The sequence below is a fragment of the Malania oleifera genome, chromosome 9 (genome assembly GCF_029873635.1).
Source record: "Malania oleifera isolate guangnan ecotype guangnan chromosome 9, ASM2987363v1, whole genome shotgun sequence".
Classification (NCBI taxonomy): Eukaryota; Viridiplantae; Streptophyta; class Magnoliopsida; order Santalales; family Ximeniaceae; genus Malania; species Malania oleifera.
Genome location: NC_080425.1, coordinates 54,527,268 through 54,552,326, shown reverse-complemented (window position 1 = coordinate 54,552,326; position 25,059 = coordinate 54,527,268). Strand labels below are relative to the sequence as shown.

At 34.7% G+C, this 25,059-nt stretch overlaps 2 protein-coding genes across 2 annotated transcripts in view; one reads left to right on the top strand and one right to left on the bottom strand.

Moving 5' to 3' along the window:
- Positions 1-16,852, top strand: part of LOC131163338 (phosphatidylserine decarboxylase proenzyme 1, mitochondrial) — a 60,163-nt gene extending 43,311 nt beyond the window's left edge. The window contains exons 8-12 of the mRNA XM_058119928.1: positions 3,297-3,403; positions 5,323-5,390; positions 10,502-10,579; positions 15,025-15,147; positions 16,368-16,852. Coding sequence (XP_057975911.1) covers positions 3,297-3,403; positions 5,323-5,390; positions 10,502-10,579; positions 15,025-15,147; positions 16,368-16,529 — 538 coding nt within the window. The 3' untranslated portion in view covers positions 16,530-16,852. The remainder of the gene's footprint in view (positions 1-3,296; positions 3,404-5,322; positions 5,391-10,501; positions 10,580-15,024; positions 15,148-16,367) is intronic.
- A 5,481-nt stretch (positions 16,853-22,333) lies between these two features.
- On the bottom strand, positions 22,334-23,287 carry LOC131163337 (uncharacterized). The gene is made up of 3 exons (XM_058119927.1): positions 23,110-23,287; positions 22,808-22,956; positions 22,334-22,545 (listed from the first exon to the last, which is right to left on the bottom strand). Exons 1-3 carry the CDS (start codon positions 23,113-23,115, stop codon positions 22,527-22,529), a joined length of 174 nt encoding a protein of 57 aa, XP_057975910.1. The 5' UTR covers positions 23,116-23,287; the 3' UTR covers positions 22,334-22,526.
- Positions 23,288-25,059: the final 1,772 nt, after the last annotated feature.

Genomic DNA, 25,059 nt, shown 5'->3' with positions numbered 1-25,059 from the left:
TGCTTTAGTTAAATCTCCTCATCCCTTTTTCTTTCATTTATGATCGACAATATGTAGGCTATAGAATTTGTGGAAACATTCTTTACTTCCCTCCATCAAGGGGAAAAGGTCGCCCGTTCGCCATCGATTGATTTTCCAAAGGTGATGTTTAAGGAGGCAATTTAGAGATTATCCTCTTCTATCTAAAGAAGCGAAATAGAATATCTCCTCACTAATGCTCTTGCAATTGAAGCAATGTCCACCGAATTTTCTTTGATTAGCAAGTTGACCGAGAGCTCCTAACCATAATGCTTGTTGTGAGATCCTAACCAAAAAAGAGAGATATCTCACGGAAGATAAATATCTAAAATGCAACTTGGAATACCTTGGAGATTAGTAGCATCAGGTGAACAATAAAAAATATAGGGATGTTTAGGAGTTTGTGAGGTTGGAGGCTAAGTTAATGCCTCTCATGCAAGGATTTAGAATTCATCTGTGCTCATCTCCCAATGCTCTTATGTGACAAAGATGGAAATGACAAAGCGATTGGTGGTCCAAAATCATATTGTTGATGCGTGCCGCGATATTTCTGGGGTGAATATGACATTGGCTGATCATAAGGTCTCCACTCAAATTATATGAAATGTCTACCCTCGCCAAACTGCTCGGAGAATTAGATTAGGGCACTTTTTTATATTGTATTTCTCTAGCTAAGTCCCAAGCACTGGTCGAATTCAAATAAATTTGAATAAAACCTAGTCTTCTCTTCGTAACCTCATCTGGATGACTAATTCCATCGGCCTTGCTAAAAGGTAATTTGCCTCAAATTGTTCTCCATCCTTGCCTAGGTGATGCTTGTCGTGCATTTTACTTCGACGATGTTTTTGTGAATTTGCCTTACCTAAAAATAATCTGCCTTATGCCAAGTGAGGTTAGATTAAGGGATGCTCATCATGCACTTCGCTTGGCGATAGTCATGTAAGCCTTAAAGCGAATGTTGAGATTGGGCAATTATGACTATTTTTGAAGAGCACTGCTCTATTAAGTGACACTTACCATTTTCTAATGAGAGAGCGTATTTTTTTTCCTTACATTTTGGTTGTGAAGAATGTATTGCTCTTCCTAGACTGAATAGTGGTCGGTCAAATGATAAGTGTGACTTAATGGAGCTGTGCTCTTCGAAATTGTCCAAGTCTATGGCAAGATATCTCTTTTCTTTGGTTACGATCTCATGGAAAACATTATGCTTAGGAGCCTCTCGGTCAACTTACTAATCGAAGGAAATTTGGTGGATATCGTTTCAACTGCTAGAGCATTTGTGAGGGAATATCCTATTTTCGCTTCTTCAGATAGAATCGAAACCCCATTGGAGAGCAATGAGGATGATCTTTGGATTGCCTCTTCCAACGTTGCCTTTGGAAAATCAATTGATGGCAAATGAACAACCTTTTCTCATTTGTGGAGGGAAGCAAAGAATGCTTCCAAAGATTCAATAGCCTGCATATTTTCGATTGTGAATAAAAACATAAGGGATGAGGAGATTTAACTAAAGCAAGGTGAAGCAAAGATTAATAGGAAATTAACCTTTGTATCGTGAAGAAACCGTCATGCAATCAAACTAGATAACATACAGTTAGGGAAGGTTGCTTAACTTGTTTGGCAACTAAGCAACAGTGGTCGAACAAGCGATCGTTTGACAAAGACCCCCTCAAGAAAATTGTCTAGCTGTTATAGCAACAAAGTGGAAGGTGACAACTGTGAGCCATAGATATTACTTTTCTAAGCTACTGACACGATTAATGTACCCCTCAAATGCGTAATTTGTCGTTTTGCAATGTACAACACTTTGTGATCGGATAAAACTAGGGCCATGATTTATGACTGCTCATTTACGAGCGTTATAAGTAACTAAATGGAGCCGCCATGGGGAGCATTGATTGTGCCATCCTTGTGCATCTCCTTGGAGTGTTAATGGTGATCGTTCAACTAAGATAGTTGCCTTAAAAAACAGGTCGCTGAGGCAAGGTGAATCATGTGTCACCTAATCATCCTAGTGACTAAATGGAGAATCGCTTAGAAGAGGCGTAAGTGAAACAATGCAGGCGAGGCTCAAATCACTTAGGTGATGGAATCGCTTATCACCCAAGCCACATAGAAGTTGTAAGTAGCCACTCAAGCGACAAAAGACCATGCAATTATCAAGCAATGACGGTCGCCTAAGTCATCAAGTGAAGTTCGCCTAGTAGTAGGCAACATGGCTAATAAGCATTGGGCAAGCATGTAAACTATAATAAGTTGGACATTTAATGTTATGGAATAGTCCAAATTTATGATTAGGTTTTAAATGTTCTTTAAATGTCTTTTATTATTAGGATTTGTTGTTTTGAATTTATGTTTGTAACAATAAAATTAATGTAGGTTTGACTCGAGAATGGTACAAATACGTGTAATGGTTATTGTAAGAAGATCCCCAAATCAACTCAACAAATATCATATAATAGCCCAACGCTGAATAGATCCTAGTATCTTTACCCCTCTTATCTCTTTGTCTCTCACTTTCTTCTCCCCTTAATCTCTTGCCTCTCTATCTCTCCTTAACTCTTTTGATCTAAGTCTTTTAACCTACGTCTTTTCTCTCTCCTTCAACTACTTCTATGATTCTTCTATCCCTACCCTTGCACTTTTGATGGGAGTTGAGATAATGAGTATAGGAATTTTTTATATTGATTGATAGACGTGCAACTCAAGTACATGGTACGTGATGGGTGCATACTCCATAAATTTTTTTGTCCCTTTTAATTGGAAAAATTCATGATTACATGAAATCATGGTTTTGCTTTCATTGAATAACTGCAATAATGTTGTGTTTTGTCCCTGTTGATGTAAACCCTATTTTATTACATTTTCTCAAAGTTTAGCCTTTTTTGGGTGCATCAATTCTTATTTTACTGCAGTTTGTTTAAAATTTAAGAGTTTCTTAGGATATATGATAAGGGAGTTCCATAAATTGATTGACTGTTTGGACAATCCTTGATCTATTGACTCTGCTTTTATTCACGTGTTCGGATTTTGGTGTTCAAAATTTTATTTGTCTGTGCTAACTTTCTTTTATAGTTTTTTCTCCTTCCACTTTGGTTTTTTCTTCATGTCTTTTTAGTTACTCTTACCTTTTTTTCCCCCCTGGTCTTGGATTAGGCAATTGATTGATGCTTGATTTTTTTTGCACTTGCGGCCAATCTTCTCTGTTTTTTATAGTTAATACCTTAGCAATCACATGCCGTGTATATTGACTTATACATTGAAATATTTAATTGCAGCCCTGTGAAAGGCCTTTTTTACTGTGTAATATATTTGAAGCCCGGAGACTATCACCGAGTACATTCACCGATTGATTGGAATGTTGTCGTTCGCCGACATTTTTCAGGTAAATTTATTGTCTTTTCTGTGCATATATGTTTTGTGTCTGCATGTGTGCGTTGCAAGCTAGAGCTAGCTCATGAATTCTGCATAATGGGTTACATCATTTCCATGTGCATATGCCTCCTTTTTGTTGATTTGAGTGTTCTACATCTATTTCGACACTTGGTCTTCTTCAGTTTCACATATTTGTTTGTGTGTCCATATTTATTTTAAGAGTAATCACTTGTTTGTTTTTTTGTTCTTTTTTATTTTTTGATGCTTTGATTTGGAGATGATGAACAAATCTCTTCTAGTGGCTGTGGAGATTTTTCCAAGAAAAAATGACTTTTGGAATACTGGTGGTCATCAGATATGGAGGTGGTCATGTGGGTGGGGGATAATTGAATATACAAATTCTTATGATTTGGGCCTTGGAAAATTTATTAGCAAGGGCTGGGAGGAGTTCTTTGCAGGCATTACGTTTGTGGTGGGCAGAGGTGACTTAGTATTCTTTTGGTATGATGTGTGGCGTGGGGATAGCACTCTGAGCTTGTTCCAGGTTAGTGTTCTTATAGGTAGTGGAGCTGACAGAAATCTGAATCCATACAAAAGCTTTACAGAATTACTCTCTATTCGGGGTGGGGTTGGGGGGGGGAGGGGGGGGAGAGTCTGATTTGCCTTGCCTCAGAAAGCTATTTGGATATCCAAAGCCCCATTTTTTTTTTTTTTTTAATCATTTTGCTTCAGAAGCAGTCTGGGACATAATTCTCACTCAGAATATCTTGAAAAAGAGGGATAGGGTTTCCTGTGCAAAGTAGAGGAAAAAACCACTAATCATATGTTACTGCAAGTGGTTGGAAAACCTGGCGTATGACTCGTGTGATGCTGGGAATCAACTGGCTGCAGAAGATTTTGACAATGAGCTGAAAGCTTGATGAGGCGGGTTTAAGAAATTGGCCTAGGATATTTGAACACAATTCACTTTGGTGTTTTTTTGGTTAGCTGGAGGGAAAGAAATGTGAGGGTTTTTTCTTCTGCATTTCTTGGTGGCTTGCTGGAACTCTTGTTTTTTTTGCTTTGCCCAGCCTTTTGTACTTGGGTTAGGCATCCTCTTTGTTTCTTCTTTTCTTAATACAAGCTTTGACTTAATTATAAAAACAAGATATAAAAAAAATATACAATGATAAGAGAATAAAACTGGAAACAAATTTTAAAAAAGGAATAAACAACAGTACAGGGTAGCATGCCTGTCTTAGGAAAATCCTTCTGAATTCAAAACTTTAGCTTTGCAGTCATTTCTGCCTGTGTTAAGTGATCTTGGAATACTGTACAATGTGCATCATGTCTTTATAGATATACACCTCTTTTCCCTTTCTTATGTGGACTTCTTTATTAATATTCACTTGGCTGCCATTATAGCTTAGAATTGAACTGTTTGGAAGGTTCTAAACTTTGCTTCAATATTTCATGATCATGCTGGATTTTCCCCTAATAACATGAAAAACCAACCAAACTGGAGATTTTTGGATGGCTCAAGGGAAGGACTCGAGAGTGAAGCATAGGAGGCTGGAAATGCAAAAGCAACATACCATGGACCTAGAGGAATGATTTATTTGCTTTTGCACTGTGGATTCTTTAAATTGCCCATGCATGTGATCTGCCATAGACTTCTTGCATCTAGTTGGTGCATCTTTTGATTCATGGATTGAATCTACACAACCAGTCCTGAATTGCACATAGAAAATGCTTGGACTTCTCTGTGTGAAAATTTTCCCATTTGGACATAAATTGGGAACTTATTCCTTTTTTCCTTTTTCTTTTTCCCCCATTCATTATTTTTATTTTTCACTTTCATTGTTTCATTTTGTCCTGCTAAGTTTATAAAACTTTGTGATTGGTTTGATTTCCTCTTTTAAACACACATACATCTCTCTTTAATTGCAGGTCATCTCTTCCCTTTGAACGAACGTGCTGTGAGAACGATCAGAAATCTTTATGTTGAAAATGAAAGGGTAATTCTGATTTGTCAATTTAATCATTTATCAGATTCTTGAATGGTTGAACAAATTTCAATATCTTCTTCTAAATATGCTCAATTGTTTTGATAATAAATCCAATGGGACGCCTCCTACTTGGCAATTAATGACCAATTCGAATAGTTGAAGCAAATTGGAATAGTTGTGTACTTTCCGAGTACACAATTGCAAACATTGGAACATAAGAGATCAAGTTGACAAATTCAAACTATAAGGGTATAAAGTGAGTTTTGGACTTGTTGAAAACTCCAAATACTGAACAACACCAAAAACAAACCGAGCGTTAAGTCTCACTATATGTGGTCAGCTACATGAGTCCTTTGCCGCCAATTTATGCCATTGTGGGCCATTCCTCATTCAATTTCAGGGCTACTATATTCTTATTCACTATCTCATTCCAAGTTATTTTAGATATATCCTCACCCCTTCAATTGTCCCTTATGGTAACCAAGCTCATGACTCCTCACTGATGCACTATATAGCTTATGTTGCAAATGTTCAAATCATCTGAGCCACCCCTCATCATCTATAGGAGATATACCTTACTTACCGCAAACATATTTGCTCCTTTTAGCATTATACCTCTCTTCCACCTTAACATTCTCATTTAATAAACTTTTACTTTTTGGACATTTTGTTTCTTAGTTGCACAACATTTCTAGCATTGCTGGTCTTATAGTTATCCTATAAAACTTTTTTTTAATTTTTAGGATATTCTACAATTATATAGAATGCTTGAAGCACTTCTCCATTTTACCCAACCTACTTTAACTCTTATTACATCTTCAATTTCTCCTTTTGCTTGCATGATAGATACCAGGTAACGAAATCTACTAGTGCTATTAATTTCTTGACCATCAGGTCTAATTTTTCTTCAAGATTTCTCCAACCATGAGTGAAATTACATTTCATTTTATTCTACTTTATTTCGACTTATCCTAAAACCTCTAGATTCTAAAGCTTCTCTCCATAATTCTCACTTAGATTCTACTTCATCCCTAGTTTCATTGATCAAGACAATATCATCTACAAAGAACATACAACATTTTGACTTTTAGTAAGCTCATCCATCACTAGTCCAAAAACGTAAGGGTTCAAAGAAGATGCTTCATCCATCACTAGTCCAAAAACGTAAGGGTTCAAAGAAGATGCTTGATGTATAGCTGTTGTGATTAGAAAATCCCTAGACTGTCCACTTGTAGTACCTAGTCATTACTCTGTTGTACACTTAATGATATCAATATACCTATTCCGTACTCTTTTTTTTTTTTTTCGCCTAAGTACCCTGTCATAACTTTTCTCCAAGTAAATGAAGACCATACATAAGTCCCTCTTCTTTTCCCCAAACTTTTTCATTAATCTTTTTAAATGATATAGTTTCTGTAGTAGATCTCGTAGGCATAAAACCAAATTGATTTTCTGACACCCTAGCTTTTAACCTTAATGTTTGTTCAATTACCCTTTTGTACAACTTCATTGTATGACTCATAAGTTAAATTCCATGATAGTTATTACAATTTTCAAGAATTAAAAATAACCCAATGTAAAATGTATAATAATTTGTGCCTAAACCTGTTGGGTTTTAAACTTTGAAAACTCTTAAAACCCTATCTTAGGTGGTCTAAATTGAATTGAAATGGTCCATCCATTCAGTTACTACTCATCCTGTGACAATTCTACCCTGTTGAGAAAAACTTGATCCCATCAAGTTGGGAAAGTGAGTGAGAATATCATCTCTGTAGCAAGAATCAACATACTTCATAAGAAAGGCACTAGCAGTGGCTTCAACTTGACCATTGGAAGATCTAGGGAATGCGCTAACTAAATATTCTTTTCTTGTCAATGATCATTCATCTTCAAGTTAATTTTATTCATCATGGCTATTTTGTATGCTGAGTATGATGTTCTGATACCAATTTGATACCAGATGTGAGAGGAAAATTGGAGAGAAAAATCAAAAGGAAAAAATAAAGGGATAAAGAAGAAAGTTCTTAATAATTCATTTTAGTTCATAGAAAGTTACTCATTCTTTACGATTAACTCATGTTATTTATTTATTTATTTATTTTTTGATAATAAAAGAAGAATTCATTAATAGAATAAGAGTATACAGCTAGGAGAACAAGACATCTCCTTAACAAAGTTTGAAAATCCAGATTAAAAACACAAAGGAACAACCTACAGACTAAAGAACAAAATAGAAAAAAGCCATCATGAACTAACACTCCAACACATAATGCCAATTGCACTGAATATCAGAAAAGCTCACCCCCTTAAAATTCCCTTGTCCAACACACCAAAGAGAAGCCAAATAATGTGTCTTTTCCCAAACCAACAACTGAGCTGACTTCTTCCCTAGAAAAATGCACGCATTATGCTTCATCCACAAGGATCACAACCGCCCCAAAAAACTGCAAAAAAAAAAAAAAAAAAAGAGCACATTTCCAAAGTGCTGCCATTTCCTTTTTCCTGCCAAATCTAGCAAAAGTCACAGCCAAAATATCCTCCATTGTCTTATAACTCACCCAACATTCGCCTAAAATACCAAATAACTTATTCTAAACACTCCAAGCATAGTCACAATGAATGAACAAATATGACGATGATTTTGAACAATTAAAGTAGAGAACACATATGTTTGGAGATATAGCCTTCAAAGGTTTCCTAACTTGCAGCAATTTATTGGTGTTAATTCTATCAAGCGCAGCCAACCAGATGAAAGCCTTAATTTTGAAGGAGAGTTTGGCCTTCCAAATGGAACTATAGAGAGGAAAATAAAAATTTGACCTATTCAGAATATCGCAAAAAGATTTGCACGAATAAACCCCCGAAGGATCCAGAGACCAAGACTGCCCATCCTCTAAAGAAAAATGACAGTTATTCAAGACTAGCAAAGAGGATAGCCCTCCCATCTCCCTATCATTTAACGATCTGCGGAAGTGGGAATCCCAAGAAGGCAAACAACCACCTAGATCAACAACAAAAGAAGAAATGACGGAAGTGGAAATCCCAAGAAGGCAAAGGACCACCTTGGTCAACAAAAAAAGAAGAAATGGATTCATCCTGCCCTGAGATTAGGTGAAAGAGAAGTGGAAAAAAAGGTGGACAAAACTACATTCCCCAACCAAGGATCTTTACAAAATCGGATTTTACTACTTCTACCCACTAGGAATTTAATATGGAGAATGAAGAGGGGAGAACTATGAGAGATAGCTTTTCATGGACTCTTCAGAGAACATCCAAATCTCAAATTAGTTTCCCACCCATTCCCGTCTAATCCATACTTACTTTTAATAATTAAATGCCACAGAGAGGAATTCTTTAGCAGAAACCGCCAAAGCCATTTAGCCAAAGGGGCTGTGTTTTTAGACACTATATTTCCAATACCCGAACCACCCTCTTGTTTACCCACCACTCCCCAATTAACCTAATGATCCCTACTACTCCCTAGCCCCGACCAAAAAAAATCCCTCATAATCTTCTCAATCTTATTAGCAACTCCAGCTGGAATCTTAAAAATTGAAAGAAAATATAATGGGAATAATACTCGTATTCATTAGGCTTGGGAAACAAGAAAATGAAAATTTAGGAAACTAAACGATTCTAGGTTACTACTTTCCTAGAATCCTAGTAGACAAAGCCCTAGAATCAACTTGTTTATGAAAAAATATTAGTAAAAATATTTTTTGATAAAAAAATAAAAATAAAATAGTGTTTATATTACCAATTACCTAAGAGCTAAGATGTGGACCAACAATGTATATAAAACTTTAACACTCCCAGCACGTGCAGCTCAATTGCGCGTGGAGAGATAAAGATAAATAACATCCATCATAGGAAATGAGAAATTTTTTTAATGAACTATAAATGCGGGCAACAAGAGAAGAGCCTAAGAGCTGCTGGAGACCATGGCTTTGATGTCATGTTAGATTACCACTTTACCTAAAAGCTTGAGCTGTTAGGTTATGGGTCAACAATGTTTATCAAGCTTTAACAGATAGTATTCCAAAATTTCAAAAATCATAAATTTGTTAAAATATGAGATGCAGGCCTTGCCCCTTGTACAGCATCATTAGTTGGATTATGAATTGTGTGCACCTATGGGCTTTGTCCCTTGTGAGGATAGCCATTTATTCCCTTCTTGAACAACCCAGTCAACTCCACCTCTCCGTTCCATGGGCACGTCCTGGTTCTTAAAGAAAGCACAGAAAAGGCTCTTTAGGGTAGTTGTCAGGGAAAAACAACTGATCAAATTAATTTCTTGATTGAAATTGTTTTGATGTAGATCAAGGGAGTTTGATGTTGAAGCCAATTAGTTAGGTGCCCTTCGTAGATATTTGTTTTCCCTTTTTCCTTGGAAGCCACACTGGACTGCATTTTGACATTGATAATTTAATAAGGTTACAAATTTTGTTGAATAATTGCTTCATTTGTCAAAATATCCCTGTTTTATGTTACCCCTTAGCTATAAGTCTTTTGAAGTTGATGTATAGTCTCCTAGGAATTGAATGGGTTTGCCTTGAGTTGGTCCCAGGAGAACTTCTGCTTGACACTGCCTATTTGTGGCTCGAAATTGAAGGGCTTGTATCTTCATCATGTATGCCACTTTTGGCTTCTACCTAGGTGGTTAACTGGCAAGCTTTTGATAGTGAAGAACTTTCATTCTCCATGCTGATGGAGAAATTTGTTGAAACTCTATTTCTTGGGAAAAAAAAAAGGGCTTTAAATTCTAATATTTTGTATAGTGCAAAATTTTTCAGTAGTCTATGCTTGCATAGGTGGGGGTCTTGATGTATGCGTGAGCATCTTTTCCTTTTGTACATTGGCAACGCCTTTCTTGGCATATTCTATTTAATCATATATTGATATTTCTTCTGCATTGGCACATCTTTCTTCTGCTGTATAACTCAACCCTATTCCATCATTGGTGGTGGTGTTTACCTGTCATCGTTTCATTGTGGGTAATTATGAGGATTTCTGATTTTTCTTGAATGATACTCCTGTTGCTAATTGGAAACACAAAATGCTATTATTGTTTCTGCATTATGACAACTATGATATTTATTTTGTGGGTCTTGAATCAGCAGGTTGTACTTGAAGGTCAATGGCAAGAAGGGTTTATGGCACTTGCTGCAATTGGTGCTACGAATATTGGGTCTATTGAGGTGTAGTGGCTCTTTTCAGCTTCCAAAGCAATACAAAATCAGCATGATTTAACTTTGAATTATCCTTTCTGAAGGTTGCTTCTTGTGTTAATATATGCACTGTTGGGCCCTTGCTTGTGCGTTATATTATGTTTTATGTTCCATGTAGTATAAGGTGATTGGATCAAATTCCATAGTTTTCCCTGTGGTAAATCTTTTATACCAAACAGGTTATGTATAACAAGTGTAAGTGTACTTAATGAAACACTGAAGGAAAGAAGAAGGAAAATGGAAGGACATGAACTTGTCTGTTAATCCAGTTAGGAAAGAAATTTAATGAAAAATTTTGGTTGGTATGGTTGAATTTTTTTAACTAAAATTTTGGTTAAAATTTTTCATTAACCAAACCAGCTGAAATTTAGTATATTAACTGAGAAGACATTTTTTTGGTTATACATATGGGATAACTAGTCAAATAATTTGTCTGGCAACAATTATGTTGGGCCGACAGAGAATGTTTTAGCTATTTAATAGTAGGCTTTTAAAAAAAGCGAGATTCAACTTTTATGAGAGCAAGGCCCAAAAAATGGGCTTCAGAGAAGAGTGAGCAACAGAAAACAGGGGTATGGGTATAACCAACTAAGTAAATTAAAAAAACCAAAATTTTCAATTGGGTCAACTAATTTGGTTTTAAACAAATAGTGAGCAGCCCTGGATCTAATTTATTATAATTATTATTTTATCCTATTAACATTTTCCTTCCATATTTCTTTATACTGTCCATCTAGGGGTGTACAAAAATTATCGAAAAATCGAAACTGGACGCAAACCAAACCATTTAACAGTTTGGTTTGGTTTCTCGATTTTGGTTTTCGGTTGTGGTTTTAGTTTTACAAAAAACTGATTTTCTGTTTTGGTTTTGGTTTTGGTTTTGGTTTGACAATAAAATCAAACCAAAAAAACAGAAAAACCAATTATTTATATTTATTTTTAATTATATTTTCAGTGTTGTTGTTGATATCTCAAACATCATTTTGTAATAATTACCATTATGTATTACTACTCTAAAGAATTGATATGGTTGAGACAGATGGAAAAAGTAGAGGAAGGGAGGGAAGTTTTTTATACAGAAGAGGGGGGTCCTTAGAGTTCCCTACTTTCCAATATGGGACAAGCAAATAGTGCACAGAAGGAGAAGGCTTTGAAACGTGAGTGTTAGCTTTGGGAAGTGAGACTAACTTGTGCTACGTCGGGTGAGGGAAGAAGGGATGACCCTTCCACCCCTTATATATATCCAACTACAACAACTTCTCGCTGTGTGAACACAGCCCTTGAAGGCTGGGCCCAAGCTATACTGTTGGCAGTTGGCACTTGCTAAATTTTTAATATTTTTTGATTTGGTCTTGCCTTAATGGCTGGGCTGAGTGCTCTCGGCTAGGCCTTTATAAAATATTTAAGCCATGCCCTCCTACTTGGGCTGTTCTTAAATTAAAATTAAAATTAAAATTTTTATATTACTTAAAAACTGATATATAACCAACCTGAATCGATTGCATTCGGTTTTTGGTTTTTTTAAACCATTGGTTTTCGGTGCGGTTTTGGTTTGTAAAATAGAAAACCAATAAAATAGTTTTGGTTTTCGGTTTTGGGCAGAACCGTACCGAATAAAACCGATTACACTTTTAAGGCCATGGAAATGAAGATAAAAATGAGCATGGGGATATGATTTTAGACTTTTTCATATCTTATGATCTTGTTATGATGAATACCTGTTTTAAGAAAAGAGAAGAACACTTAATAACCTTTAAGAGTGGACAAAATAAAAGCCAAATTCATTTTTCCTCAACTAGGAGAGGAGATTGTTTATCTTGTAAGTGTTATAAAGTTATCCAAGGGGAAAGCTTGACTTCACCACGTAGAGTTTTAGTACTAGATGTACAAAGCATTGAAAAAAGAAAGCTGACATAAATCAATACAAAAGAATTAGATGCTGGTGTCTGAAAGAAGTTATAGTAAAATTTAAAAATAAAATGATGAAAGAGGGTGATTGGACAATAGGGGATTAAGTTGATTTGGGCACTCAGTGGAGTAGTATGGCTAATTCTATTAAAATGATAGCAAAAAAGATTTTAGGTGAATCTAAAGGAAGAGTCTTAGATAGCAAAGAAGGCTAATGGTGGGATCAAGATATCCAAATAGTAGTAAAGATAATGAATTTGGTATAAAACATGGCAAAATTATAAAAATGTAAAAAAACTTTGAAAAGTATAAAGAGGCTAGAAAAGAGATAGAAAAGGACATTAGTGAACCTAAACATAGACCTTATGATAATTTATATGTTAGACTAGATACAAAAGGAGGAGAAAGAGACATACACTAGCTAGAGCTAGAGAAAGAAAGTGCGAAGATCTAGGTAGTACTATAAATGATGAGAATGATAATGCCTTGGTAAAAAATGAAAACATAGAAGAGAGGTGGTGAAATATTTTAATAAGTTGTGTTTAAAGAAAACCAAATTGAAATCTTGAAACCTGGAAGTGATAAATGAGGAGACTAAAAAAATGAGATTTATTCTCAAAATTAGAGTTACTGAAGTTAAGACGACTTTAAAAAGGATGAAAAGTGGGAAATCTATAGGACTAGACAACATCCCAATTGAAGTTTGGATATGTATAGGGGATGAAGGAAGTATATGCTTAACTAATTTATTCAACACTATTATAAAAACCAAGAAAATGCCAAAGAGAATGGAGAAAAAGCACGTATAAAGGTGAAAAAAAATTGTAATAACTATCGCGGAATTAAACTATGAGTCATATGATGAAACTATGTGAAAGAGTAATTGAACGAAGAATAAGAATAAAAATGAGGGTCTTAGAGAATCAATTTAGTTATGTAGGAGATCCACAACAAAAGCTATCTATTAAGAAGATTAATGGAAAAGTTCAGGAAAAAGAAGAGGGATCTGCATATTGTTTTAATTGACTTAGAGAAAACATATAATAGAGTAACTAGGGAAGTTCTTTGGTAGGCTTTAGAAAAGAAGAGAGTATGTAGTAGGTATATTAATGTTATTAAGGATATGTATGATAGAGTAACGACTAGCATTAGGACTACAGGAGGAGAGTTTAGAGAATTTTCAATCACAATAGGTGTACATCAAGGATCTACTTTGAGTCCCTATCTGCTTTGCTTTAGCGATTGATGAGCTTATTAGAAATATTCAAAATGAGATACCATGGTGTTTGTTGTTTGCAAATGATATTGTTTTGATTGATGGAAGTAGGAGTGGGCAGCTTTAGAGACTGAGTGCTTTAGGATAAGTAGAAACAACACAAAATGTATGAAATGTAATTTCAGTCAGGGAAGGAGGAATATTGAAGATAAGATTATACTTCATAATCAAGAAATCAACAGTACTAGTAGGTTTCTATATCTTGAACCTATCATTCAAGTGGAGGAAGAAATTGAAGCAGGTTGGTTAAACTGGATGAATATTTTGGGTGTGCTGTGTGATCATAGAATACTGTTAAAATTAAAATGAAAGTTTTATATGATGAATATAAGACCAGCTGTGTTATATGGATCAGAATGATATGCAACATATTCAAAAAGTGGAAGTGGCAAAAATGCACATGCTAAAGTGGATGAGTGGTCTAACATAGGATAAAGTGAGGAATGAACATATTCGCAATAAGCTAGACAAGCATCGGTAGAAGGTAAGATAAGGAAGGGGCCTTCTAGATGCTTTGGGCATTTGAAACACATATCAAGTAGTGCACCAGTAAGGAAGAGCTAGCTAGTTATTGTTGATGGTACTAGAAGAGGGAGGGGAAGACGTAAAATAACTTAGAATGAGGTAGTGAGAAAGGATTTAATAGTTCTTAAGTTAGTCGAAGAAAATGCTCTTGATTGATTGGATTAGTGGAAAAGGATTCATACAACTGACCTCACTTGGTGGGACTTGAGGCTTGTTATTGTTGTAGAAGGACAAAGAAATTTAATAAACTTGGCTATATGCATGAAAAATGTTGGTCTTTGTATTTGCATGGAGAAACTGAACAATCTAGAAACTTGTGACTGATGTGCAAGACTGTAGGATGTAAATGCTTGAGAACAATTTATATGTTTTTGTGTCTGTCCTATCTCACATTAATGTTTATCAAAACATAAAACTATTGGGATTTGATGTAGTAGACATGGTTTGCCCCTGCACAGTGGGTTAGCTTGAGAAAGAATATTTATTATTTTACAATGGAGGAGGCTGAGATGGGTATTTTCTCTTTGTTTCCATATCAAGTTATCAACTAATAAAAACAAGAGGTTGGGGTGCATCTCTATTATTGTTGAACAATCTCCCTAAGCTGAAGGACAGTGAATGCTGCATGTTTACTTAGATGTAGTTGCAGATGGTGAAGTTCATATGATCTGAGTCTTATTTGATGTTGAATTTGTTCATGTGGCAGCTTTTCATTGAACCAGAACTGCAAACAAATCGGCCAAGAAAGAAGCTACTGCAGTCAGAGCCACCTGAAGAGCGGTTGTATGAACATGAAGGCATTGGCGTGACACTAAAGAAAGGGGAGGAGGTTAGGACTACCAAATATTATGTCTTTCCAGAAATCGTATGCTTGGAAAATTTCATTTATAGAGGATAGTAATGAAAATAAAACATAAAATTACTGCTAAAATTTGTTGATTTAGGTGATGACATTACCTTTCCCTCTTCTCTTGCTTGCATATTGTTCAAATTTCTTTTTTGATGCAACAACAACAACAACAACAACAAAACCAAGCCTTAGTCCCACTAAGTGGGGTCGGCTATATGAATCCTTTTCCGCCAATTTATGCGATCATGAACCATTTCTTTTGATAGATTCAAAGATATTAAATCCTTATTCACTATCTCCTCCCAAGTTATTTTAGGTCTACCCCTACCCCTTCTACTGCCTCCCACAGTAACTAAGTCACTCTTCCTCACAGGTGCATTATAAGGCCTACGTTGCAAGTGTCCATACCATCTGAGTCGTCCTTCCCTTATCTTATCTTCTATAGGAGTTACACCTAACTTACCACGAATATGTTCATTCCTTAATTTATCTTTCAATGTTATACCACTTATCCATCTAAGCATCCTCATCTCGGCAACTTTTACTTTGTGGATATTATCTCACCTAACATTCTGATTCATATAGCATAGCTGGTCTTATAGCTGTCCTATAAATTTCCCTTTCAATTTTAAGAGTATTCTACGATCACATAGAACACTTGAAGAACTTCTCCATTTTACCCAACCTGCTTTAACTCTATGCATTACATCATCTTCAATTTCTCCTTCAGCTTGCATAATAGATCCAAGGTATTGAAATCTACAAGTGCTATTTATTTCTTCATCATTAAGTTTAACTTTGTCTCCAATATTCCTCGTATCATTACTAAAATTACATTTCATATATTTTGTTTTATTTCTACTTATCTTAAAGCCTCTAGATTCCAAAGCTTCTCTCCATAATTCTAACTCAGCCTCTACTCCATCCCTAGTTTCGTCAATTAATACAATATCATCTGCAAACAACGTACACCATGGAACCTCCTTTTTTGATGCAACCCTATAGAATATTTTCCTTCTAAGAAAAGGACTTCTTTGCTCGTCGTAGAACCAAATCAAGTATTTTGACTGATGACTCACCCCCCAAAAAAAAAAAACACGATGTGTTCTGGGTAGAAATGATGTGAATTGGATTCCAAGTGATGATATCGGTGTCTTTGTTTATGCCTGAACCCATGGGGGTGGATTAATCTTTTTCAGGTAGCCGCTTTCAACATGGGATCTACAGTGGTGCTCGTCTTCCAGGCTCCTATGTCGAGATTGCCTAAAGACAAGTCATCCTCATCAGATTTCCAGTTTTGCATAAGACGAGGGGATAGAATTCGCATGGGAGAAGCACTGGGAAGGTGGCGTGATTTGTAGCTACAAACCTGCCTCACTTTTGTCGTGCATAACGTTTACAAGTGATTTATCTTATTGTTGGGGTGTATGAAATTACAAGTTATTTGATGTTACTGCTCTTTAGTGGCTGTGCACTTGGCCAAGATAGATACTGTTTATGCTTCTATACCAATATTTTGGGGGAGAAAATATGAGCATATCATTTGTCACGTCTGTCTGTGTCCAAAGATCTTGTGAAAATTCTTGCTTCTTAACAAGCTGACTGCTATGTGGTAGGGTCGTTCAGGTCTTGTAACAGGCAAATGATTCATTTTATTTGAAGGTTGCATAGTAATTCTCATCCATTTTAATTTTGTTTTGAAAGAACCAACAGTATTGTCATTAGCTTTATGTAATTATTTTTTTTTTCCGGTTTATGAACAAATTTTGCATTGTTTTGGAATGTAGATGTAATATCAAATCAAAATTGGATTAAATTATGCAGACAAGCCATTTAAGTAATTATGAAATTTGAAACATGATTAATCACTCATCATGGTTCGTATTCATATAAATATTCTGAGCTTGTTTGGTTAAGGACTTCGTTTGGGAAATTGAAAGAAAAATAGGCTCATTTTTTATTGTGTTTTTTTTTTTTTTTTAAATTTTATATCAAATAGATAAATACTATTAGAAATGAATATTTATTCTAATATGATAAAACATTTTTAAAGATTAAATATTTATAGTGTATAGTGTCAAGTTTTTGTAATTGATTTGATAAATATATATTTTTTTTCTTGATAAGGTAATTTTTAAAATTATTCTTCTCTCTTTCAACATTTTTTCAGGTTTAAAGTTGGCCAAATGAATTACGTATTGGTAAATGGTAAAGATACAAATTCTTTGGTCCTCAATGCGGAGGCGGACAAACAGTGTCATTTTTGGCCCAAGACTTGGGAAAGAAAAATAAGAATGAAATGTACTTTTTTATTTTTAATTTTTTATATTAAATATTACTAAATAATTTTTTTTAATATGATTAGAAACTCTTAGGCATTGAAAGTTAATCACATAAAAAATTAAAATTTTGCCTATTTGCAATATTTTATATTTTATATTTAGTGACAACATAAAAATTTGAATTCTTTAATATTTTTTTAGATCTATATGGAACTTGAAAAATGTAAGGAAAATGATGGTTCAAAAGAATTTACTTTTTTATATTTAAGTAGAAAACATATCAAAATCAATGATAAAAGCTTTAATTTTACACTAATAATATTTGATTTTTCTAAATTTTGACCTACATAAAATATATTTTTACTTTTAATAATATTTGATATAAAGAAAATACACTGAAAAATAAACTTAACTTATATTTTCCTAACCTTTTCCCAAACAAAATATTTTGGAATCCTTAATAATTTTCAATTCAAAATGAAATACAAAAAAATAAAATAAATAAATAAACAAAAAACATATTAATTAGTAATCATAGAAAGTACAAGCTGAGCAATACAAAATAATTAACTGATTAATACACCATGTGAATGAAGGACACCTCTCAAAGTTTAAGCCAAACTTGACGTACAAACAAAGAACCATAGCAATGATTTGTTAAAAGCAACTTCCCCAAAATGCTGTAGTCCACTACAGGCATTCTCACGCTCAACTACAGTAAAATATTATCTAATTTGATCAATTAGATCCCTACAATTTTGTCTCAAGAAAAAATCTCGTTTAGGTTAAAATTTTTGTGTGGATTCTTGTATTTGACATTGTTTTTGTATGGGCAAATTAGCTTAATGCCACAAAAACGAAACAATTTTTTTTTTCTTCCAAAATATCCTTTTAATGCCACAAAAACTAAACATCAATTTTCTTATCTAAGAAATTTATCGTTTCTAGTAGCTCCAGAAAGAAAAGACATTCTTCCTCAATTCTTAATTTCAAAGTCTAAAATCATTGAAGAAGTACATCCCAATTGTCCTTGAGGACTTACGAATCTCTACTCTGTAAAAACAAGGAGATAATTCCTTACTGATTGTACAAAGATTCAATAATAGCCCGCAAATCATTGCCTATTCAAAGTTCACAAATTACAGTATGGGGGAAGAGTACTGCTAGCAGCAGTCGCCAGTGCAGCCTGTCCATGCACGCTGGCCATTTCTTGAAGCATAATAAGAGGTAGTACATTCATTTTTTTTTTTTTTAAATCAATAATAAAAAAAAGAATAAAAAATGGAAGTTGAATGGAATTGGAAACTCAAAACAAGAAAAATATTACAATTTTTCATGCGAAAATTTACATAACAGTGCTAACCACAGGCAACAGGTTAAGTGAGTACATGCCAACTTTGCTGTCCAAGAATGCTCAGAGAAGCAAGGAGTTCTTAAATAAGAATCTGATGATCAATATGGCATCTCAACCAAATAGATTTGGTTAAAATTTTCACTTGATCAAGGACAAACTAATAGAGTTTAGACAGTATGGAGGATGGAGGCTTATCATTAGGCAATTTCAGTTAACACAAGGCAAGCAGCAGAGTGGATATAGCATATCTAAATCCCATTTCTACTTGTCAAATCTATTCTTTTCATTTGATAAATATCAAAATCCAGGACGCAGATTTCATTGGCTAAAGAGAAACAATGGTTTGTAATCACAGAAATAAAAATTTAATCATGCATAAGCATAACGGCCCACTGGGCACCATTTTAACTCCACAGACTCTGAATTTCATCCAACCATTTTGCCTCCACAGACTCTAAATTTCATCCATAAGACTCAATAATGTCTCATGTTTGTTGTCCTATTTACAGTTTCCAATCCAATCCTCCTGGTCTATTTTTTCTAATTTTTTTTCTCCATCCAAAATTTTTTGTCGTCCTATTTACAGTTTCCAATCCAATCCTTCTGGTATATTTTTTCTAATTTTTTTTCTCCATCCAAAATGTCCTAAGTATAAAACAAGGCTTTGGCACGGGCAAGTAATGGTTTACTAGCCCTCAATTTTTCACGTCATTCTCAAAAACTAGAATGTTCATGGCCAGTCACTGGATCTACTTCTAAAATCTTCGAGTATAGCTGATGATGTGTTTGATAAACTCAATAAATAATTTGATCAATGATCATAGAGACTAAATAGGTTCATATTAGTTAAAGAGTTCAGCTGTATGGTTAGCATTAGCAGTAGAAAGTTCAACATGCTGATTATATACACAACCATTGATCTCAAAGGGAACCTCATTTGTTGAACCCCAAAACAATCAAGTAATGTTTGGCTATCTTCCATCAATCAGCAAGGTGAATTCATTAACTTTTATCAACATATCTCATATTTAATTTCTGTGAAATGTGAAGTTCGACTTTGCTAATGGTCTAGAATCTTGATCCATTCTCTGTCAAAGCTGCAACAAAAACTTACAAACCTATCTTATGAGTTGGTTTTCTAGTAGTTTCTGGAAGCAAATTCTGAAAAAATGCACTATAACCAGAATTGCGTACTGGCACCAAGAGACTCACTGAATTCATAATAGTTTTAGGGGAAATTATGCAGCCAATAGGACTAAAATTTTTTGGTTTTTGCTGCAACAGTAAATCATAACTGCAGAGAAAAAGAAAGCAGGATCTTTAACGCAGGCAGATCTTCAGCAAAGAGTAAAAATTTCTAAAATAATGCAGACTGGAGATTCCACAAGGAGGACTTGTTCTCATAGATGGACTCATCTAGTGAATTATAATTGGAAAGAAAGAACATCAAGAAAATGGAGTAATCCTCTGCCCGGGGATCTTGGATGCTGAATACCAATGGCCAAACTGTCAGATTCTATAGGAGGTTCAGAAGGACTATTGCAAGACTTTCCAGGCAGCCAAGCAAGCAGTGTTGGAGCTAGAAATCTTTTTTTATTTTTGGATTGGGAAGGGGGGGGGGGGGTTGATTTAGAGAGCCTTCATTTTATTTTATGTAGGCACCTTAAATGCAGGAGGGTAAAACAGGATTTCAAAAGGCTAACTATATGATTGACACTGCAAACAGGGCTTTTGGCAGCCCAGTATCCCAGTTCAATTCTTCACCATGGATTCAATACTATAAGCAGGAAAGCATGGTTAAAAAGATTTAATGCAACAGCTGACTCAAGATATATGTCCTAAAGAATCATCTGGGAAACAGCTGATTGAAGCAAATCACCATGGAAAGAGAGAGCGATAGAGAAGGAAACAATGAAACTTTCTGCTGTTTTGCAAAATGCATTTACAACCCCTCTCCACAAACAGATTTTATTAAATGAATTTTGCAAAACAGTAGCTTACTCGATGCTATAAGCAGGAGAGCATGGTTTAAAGACTTGCTGCAACACCTGACTCAATAAATGTGCCCTAAAAAATCATCTGGGAAAATAGCCAATGGAAGCAAGTCACCATGGAAAAAAGGAGTGCTAGAGAAGGAAATGATGCACAGGAAGGAATTAAGGAAAATCAGACAAATAGAGATTTAATCAATGGCAGGAAGTAGTACACAACCAATATGTGCAATTGCATAAACATTTGTCATTACATATCTTCAATGTAAACTTTCAATAGGATTTTTTCAGATCCATTAAATTTGGAAGGTTGATGTGAAGGAGCTCGAAAAACAGGCTAGGGCTTGGGAATTTGAGACTAAGCTAACATAACACAATAACCGAAAAACTGGATGAATAAAGAGATCTTTTCATGCACCTGATGGCACATTTTCAAAATTAATAGGGAAGGGAGGTGTGTGTGTGTGTTTGGGGGGGGGGGGGTTAGATATAAAGAATGCAGGCAAGAAAATAGGTGATATTGAAGGTGTATTGCTGCTAAACAGCAGTGCATTGAAGCACTATTTTCTGTTAATCTTAAAAGTAAAACCCATTCAAAATTAGCAAAGGATCAGCATAAAAGAACTAAATCATGATTGGATACAAGTGACATTACAAAAATAGCAAAAAAAGGTTGTTATATGAAGACACAATATAATACCATACAAGTGGACTCAGAACAGTGAAGATACAATCTTAAAATTGTATAGACATGATGTGTAAATCGAACCACATAAACTACAACTGTAAGGAAATTGAATGAGTTTATGACTGATTTATCATTTAATAGTGTGTTCCTTCTTGCCAGAATGTGGTAGTAGTTAATAAATTAATAGCGGTCAATCCAATATGAAAATATTCTAGGAAGGCAAATAGGCCCATAGAAAACCCACACACACACACACACACACAGAGACAGTCAAGCTTCAAATATGTCCATTTTATCCTCATTCAAACTAAATTTTTTTTGAATAAAAGCATTGAAACCATACATAGCCTTCTAATTGTTCTTGAATAGTATCATTAGAAATTCTAATATGATCTTTTGGTGATCCTAATTAATGTAAATACACTTGTCAATTCATTGTGTGCCAAAAATCCAATCAACAACAATTATGCCACTGAAGACTCCACACACATCTCAGCCATTTCATTGCGCTCACTGAGAGCTATTTGATTATTTTTTAAGCTTGCAAATGGATGAAACTATTGAATGTAAAAGAATACTCCTTAGTTCACAGTAATATAAATATATTGTTATCCCCCTTCATACCATCACTTTAGAATGCATATCAGTAAAGAAAAGCTTCTTCCTTTTACTTATAACTATGAAGAAACGAATTAAATTTCCATCCTAGGAACCTTTTAATCATTCATTCTAAATTGGCAAGATCCTTCCCAACAACATTCAGATTCCTCACCCATAAAATGATTTAACAAAAATTCTAAAAAAAAAGGCAAATTTACCAAAAAGTAAATAAAAATAGAGGAAAATAGAATAACACCACAAACACATCGCTTTATAGAATTGATTTAGAATTCCCCAACAATTTGCATAAGAGAATTGAAGTCTCCATACATTTACATTAGTCTCTGCGGATCTGTCAAGGCCTTTCGCATGTTTGCCTTCTTTTTCTTCTGCGTACTAACAACCCGTGAATTGAATCTAAAATGTCCCTCTTGTCAGCATCCCTAAATCAAAACTTTGCTCCTGAAATACCCAACTCAAAAATCTCAAATCACTCGGACCCAATTCACAGATCCTTATCATAGTTCCAGTTAAGACAAAATTAATGAAATTAACGACCAATGTAACTTAAAATCCACAAATCGTCACACAAGGAAGGATTCAAACTCGTGATTGGGCTCCATATAAGATAACTCCGGGTCCAATTCATGCATTTCAGATCACTGGCGATACAAATACGAAACGTAGCCTAAAGCGTAGTTGAAAAATTGAAAGGCACACCTACGTCTGTTTGGAGTAAGAGGAAGATGACGGCACACGCTTGTTGCGGAACATCATGTATCCGACGGGCAAGACGACGCCGATCATCATGATCACAGCTCCCATGATGTATCTAAGAGGGCTGGGTGGTTCAACCTCTAAGAAACCCCTGAACTGCACCACGCACGATGATGGTCAGATGTGAATTCGAACCGATAAGCTAAAAACATAACCCTAGAATTCAGGTATTGAACATCTTGTGCAGTGAATCTGAGATCTTGACAAGGAAGAATCAGCAAATGAGAGAGAGAGAGAGAGAAGGGTTACAGGCATCCTTGGCGACTGCGACTAGAGAGAGAACCGTGCGCTGCGTGCAGTGGAACTGAGGAGTGGGGAAGAAGACTGATGGAGGATTGAGAAGAACTTGATGCCTACTGGTGTAGTTTTGATTCTTGTGAAGACGGGACTGCCATTATTTGATTCCAAGCATATTTACGTAAAACATATTTAGGGGTGTTTGGTAGAGTTTTTTATTTTTTATTTTTATTTTTTTTTTCTAATTTTAATATTATTTTATAATAAAATATTAAATAATATTTCGTTTAGGAAAAAATTTCCCATTTTGAGGCTTATGTAATTTCGCTGGACAAGATGTAAGATTTGTTGGGAAAACGAACCGTGAACTAACGCGTGGCAAGAGTAGAAACAAATCTCGTAAGACAAAACTACGAGATTTGCAGGGGAAATGAACCGTGAGTTGACACGTGGTAAGGGTCGAAGCAAATCTCGCAGGACTAACTGTGAGATTTGCAGGGGAAATAAACCGTCAGTTGATGCGTGGCAAATCTTGCAGGTTGGTCCTGCGAGATTTGCTTTGGCCCTTTAAGTGCCATTCTCCTTCAAATTTTTGCGTGAATAGAGAGCAGAGAGAGCAGAGAGGAGGAGACTTTTGCAGAGTAGAGCAGAGCATAGAGGGCAGAGGCCGGACGATTGGTAGGTAACCGTTGCTCGCCGAACGTTGCTCGCCAAACATTGCTTGTGAACGTTGAGGAGAAATATATAAAAGGGGGAGATGAGATAAATTCATTTTGAAACCCTAAGCTCATTTGTTTTTGAATTCAAATTTATATTTTTGATTGAAAAATTTGTTAGATTGATTAATAAAATTGTTACTGTGGCTCATAAATTAGTACATAACACCTTCAATTTGTTGATTGAAGGCATCGTTTGGAAATGCCCAAATTTGTGGTTAGAGTTTTTTTGTTGGTATTTTACTTCCTTTCATTTGTTATAGGTGTTGTATAATTTAATTGACAAGTATGTTGTAATCTAGTGTTTTAAATTTGTTATTAGAAAAAAATAAATTATTGATTGGATTTTAATTTAAAATGAATTATTGATTGGATTGACATTCTGAGTTTGGAGTTTGTATTTAATTTATCTGTATATATTATTGTTGTCCATATTTTCTAATTTTGCATTCCATCTTCATGCTTTTAATTTACATTCGATGTAAAAAATGTCTAATTATTATTCAGCTTGTCAAAATTTTAGCTTGTTGTTTGGGCATTTTAATGTGTAGCTTAGATTTTTTTTTTTGGCGCAATATATATGTTGAAATTCTTTGACAATAATACCATTTAATCATTTTGGGATTTAACATAAATAATAGTACCAATATTAACGTAAATTTAAAACATATGCATCATAGTATATTATTTTTAATTAAAAAATAACAATATGAATTATATTAACTACAAAAATAATAATTAAAACTGCTGAAATATTATTAAAAAAATTCACAATCATATGTTAATTTACTATATGATATGTATTGTTGTTAATTGGAAAGTAATAATGTTAATTATATTAAGTAGAAAATAATAATCAAAACACCTAATTTAAATAAAAACACCATTAATAAAAATTAATAACTAATATACAGTTGATGAGAGAATATCGACCAACACTTGATGTAACGACCCAGAGAATAATAGTATTTAAATAATGATAAAAGAAAGGAAAATAGAAACCGGAAACAGAAGAAGGCAATCGACGACATTGCACTTTGGAAAGAATAGCGGGAGTGAATCATCAGGGCTTCGTCGACGAAGACTTAAGAAAATTCGTTGACGAAGATTGAATTTCGTCGACGAAAAAATGCCGAGAGGGGGGGTTGAGCCGACTGAATTTCGTCGACAAAATGATTGAAGGATTCGTTGACGAATGATGTGGCTTGTCGACGAAATCCCCTGTCTATAAATATCAAAATCCAAA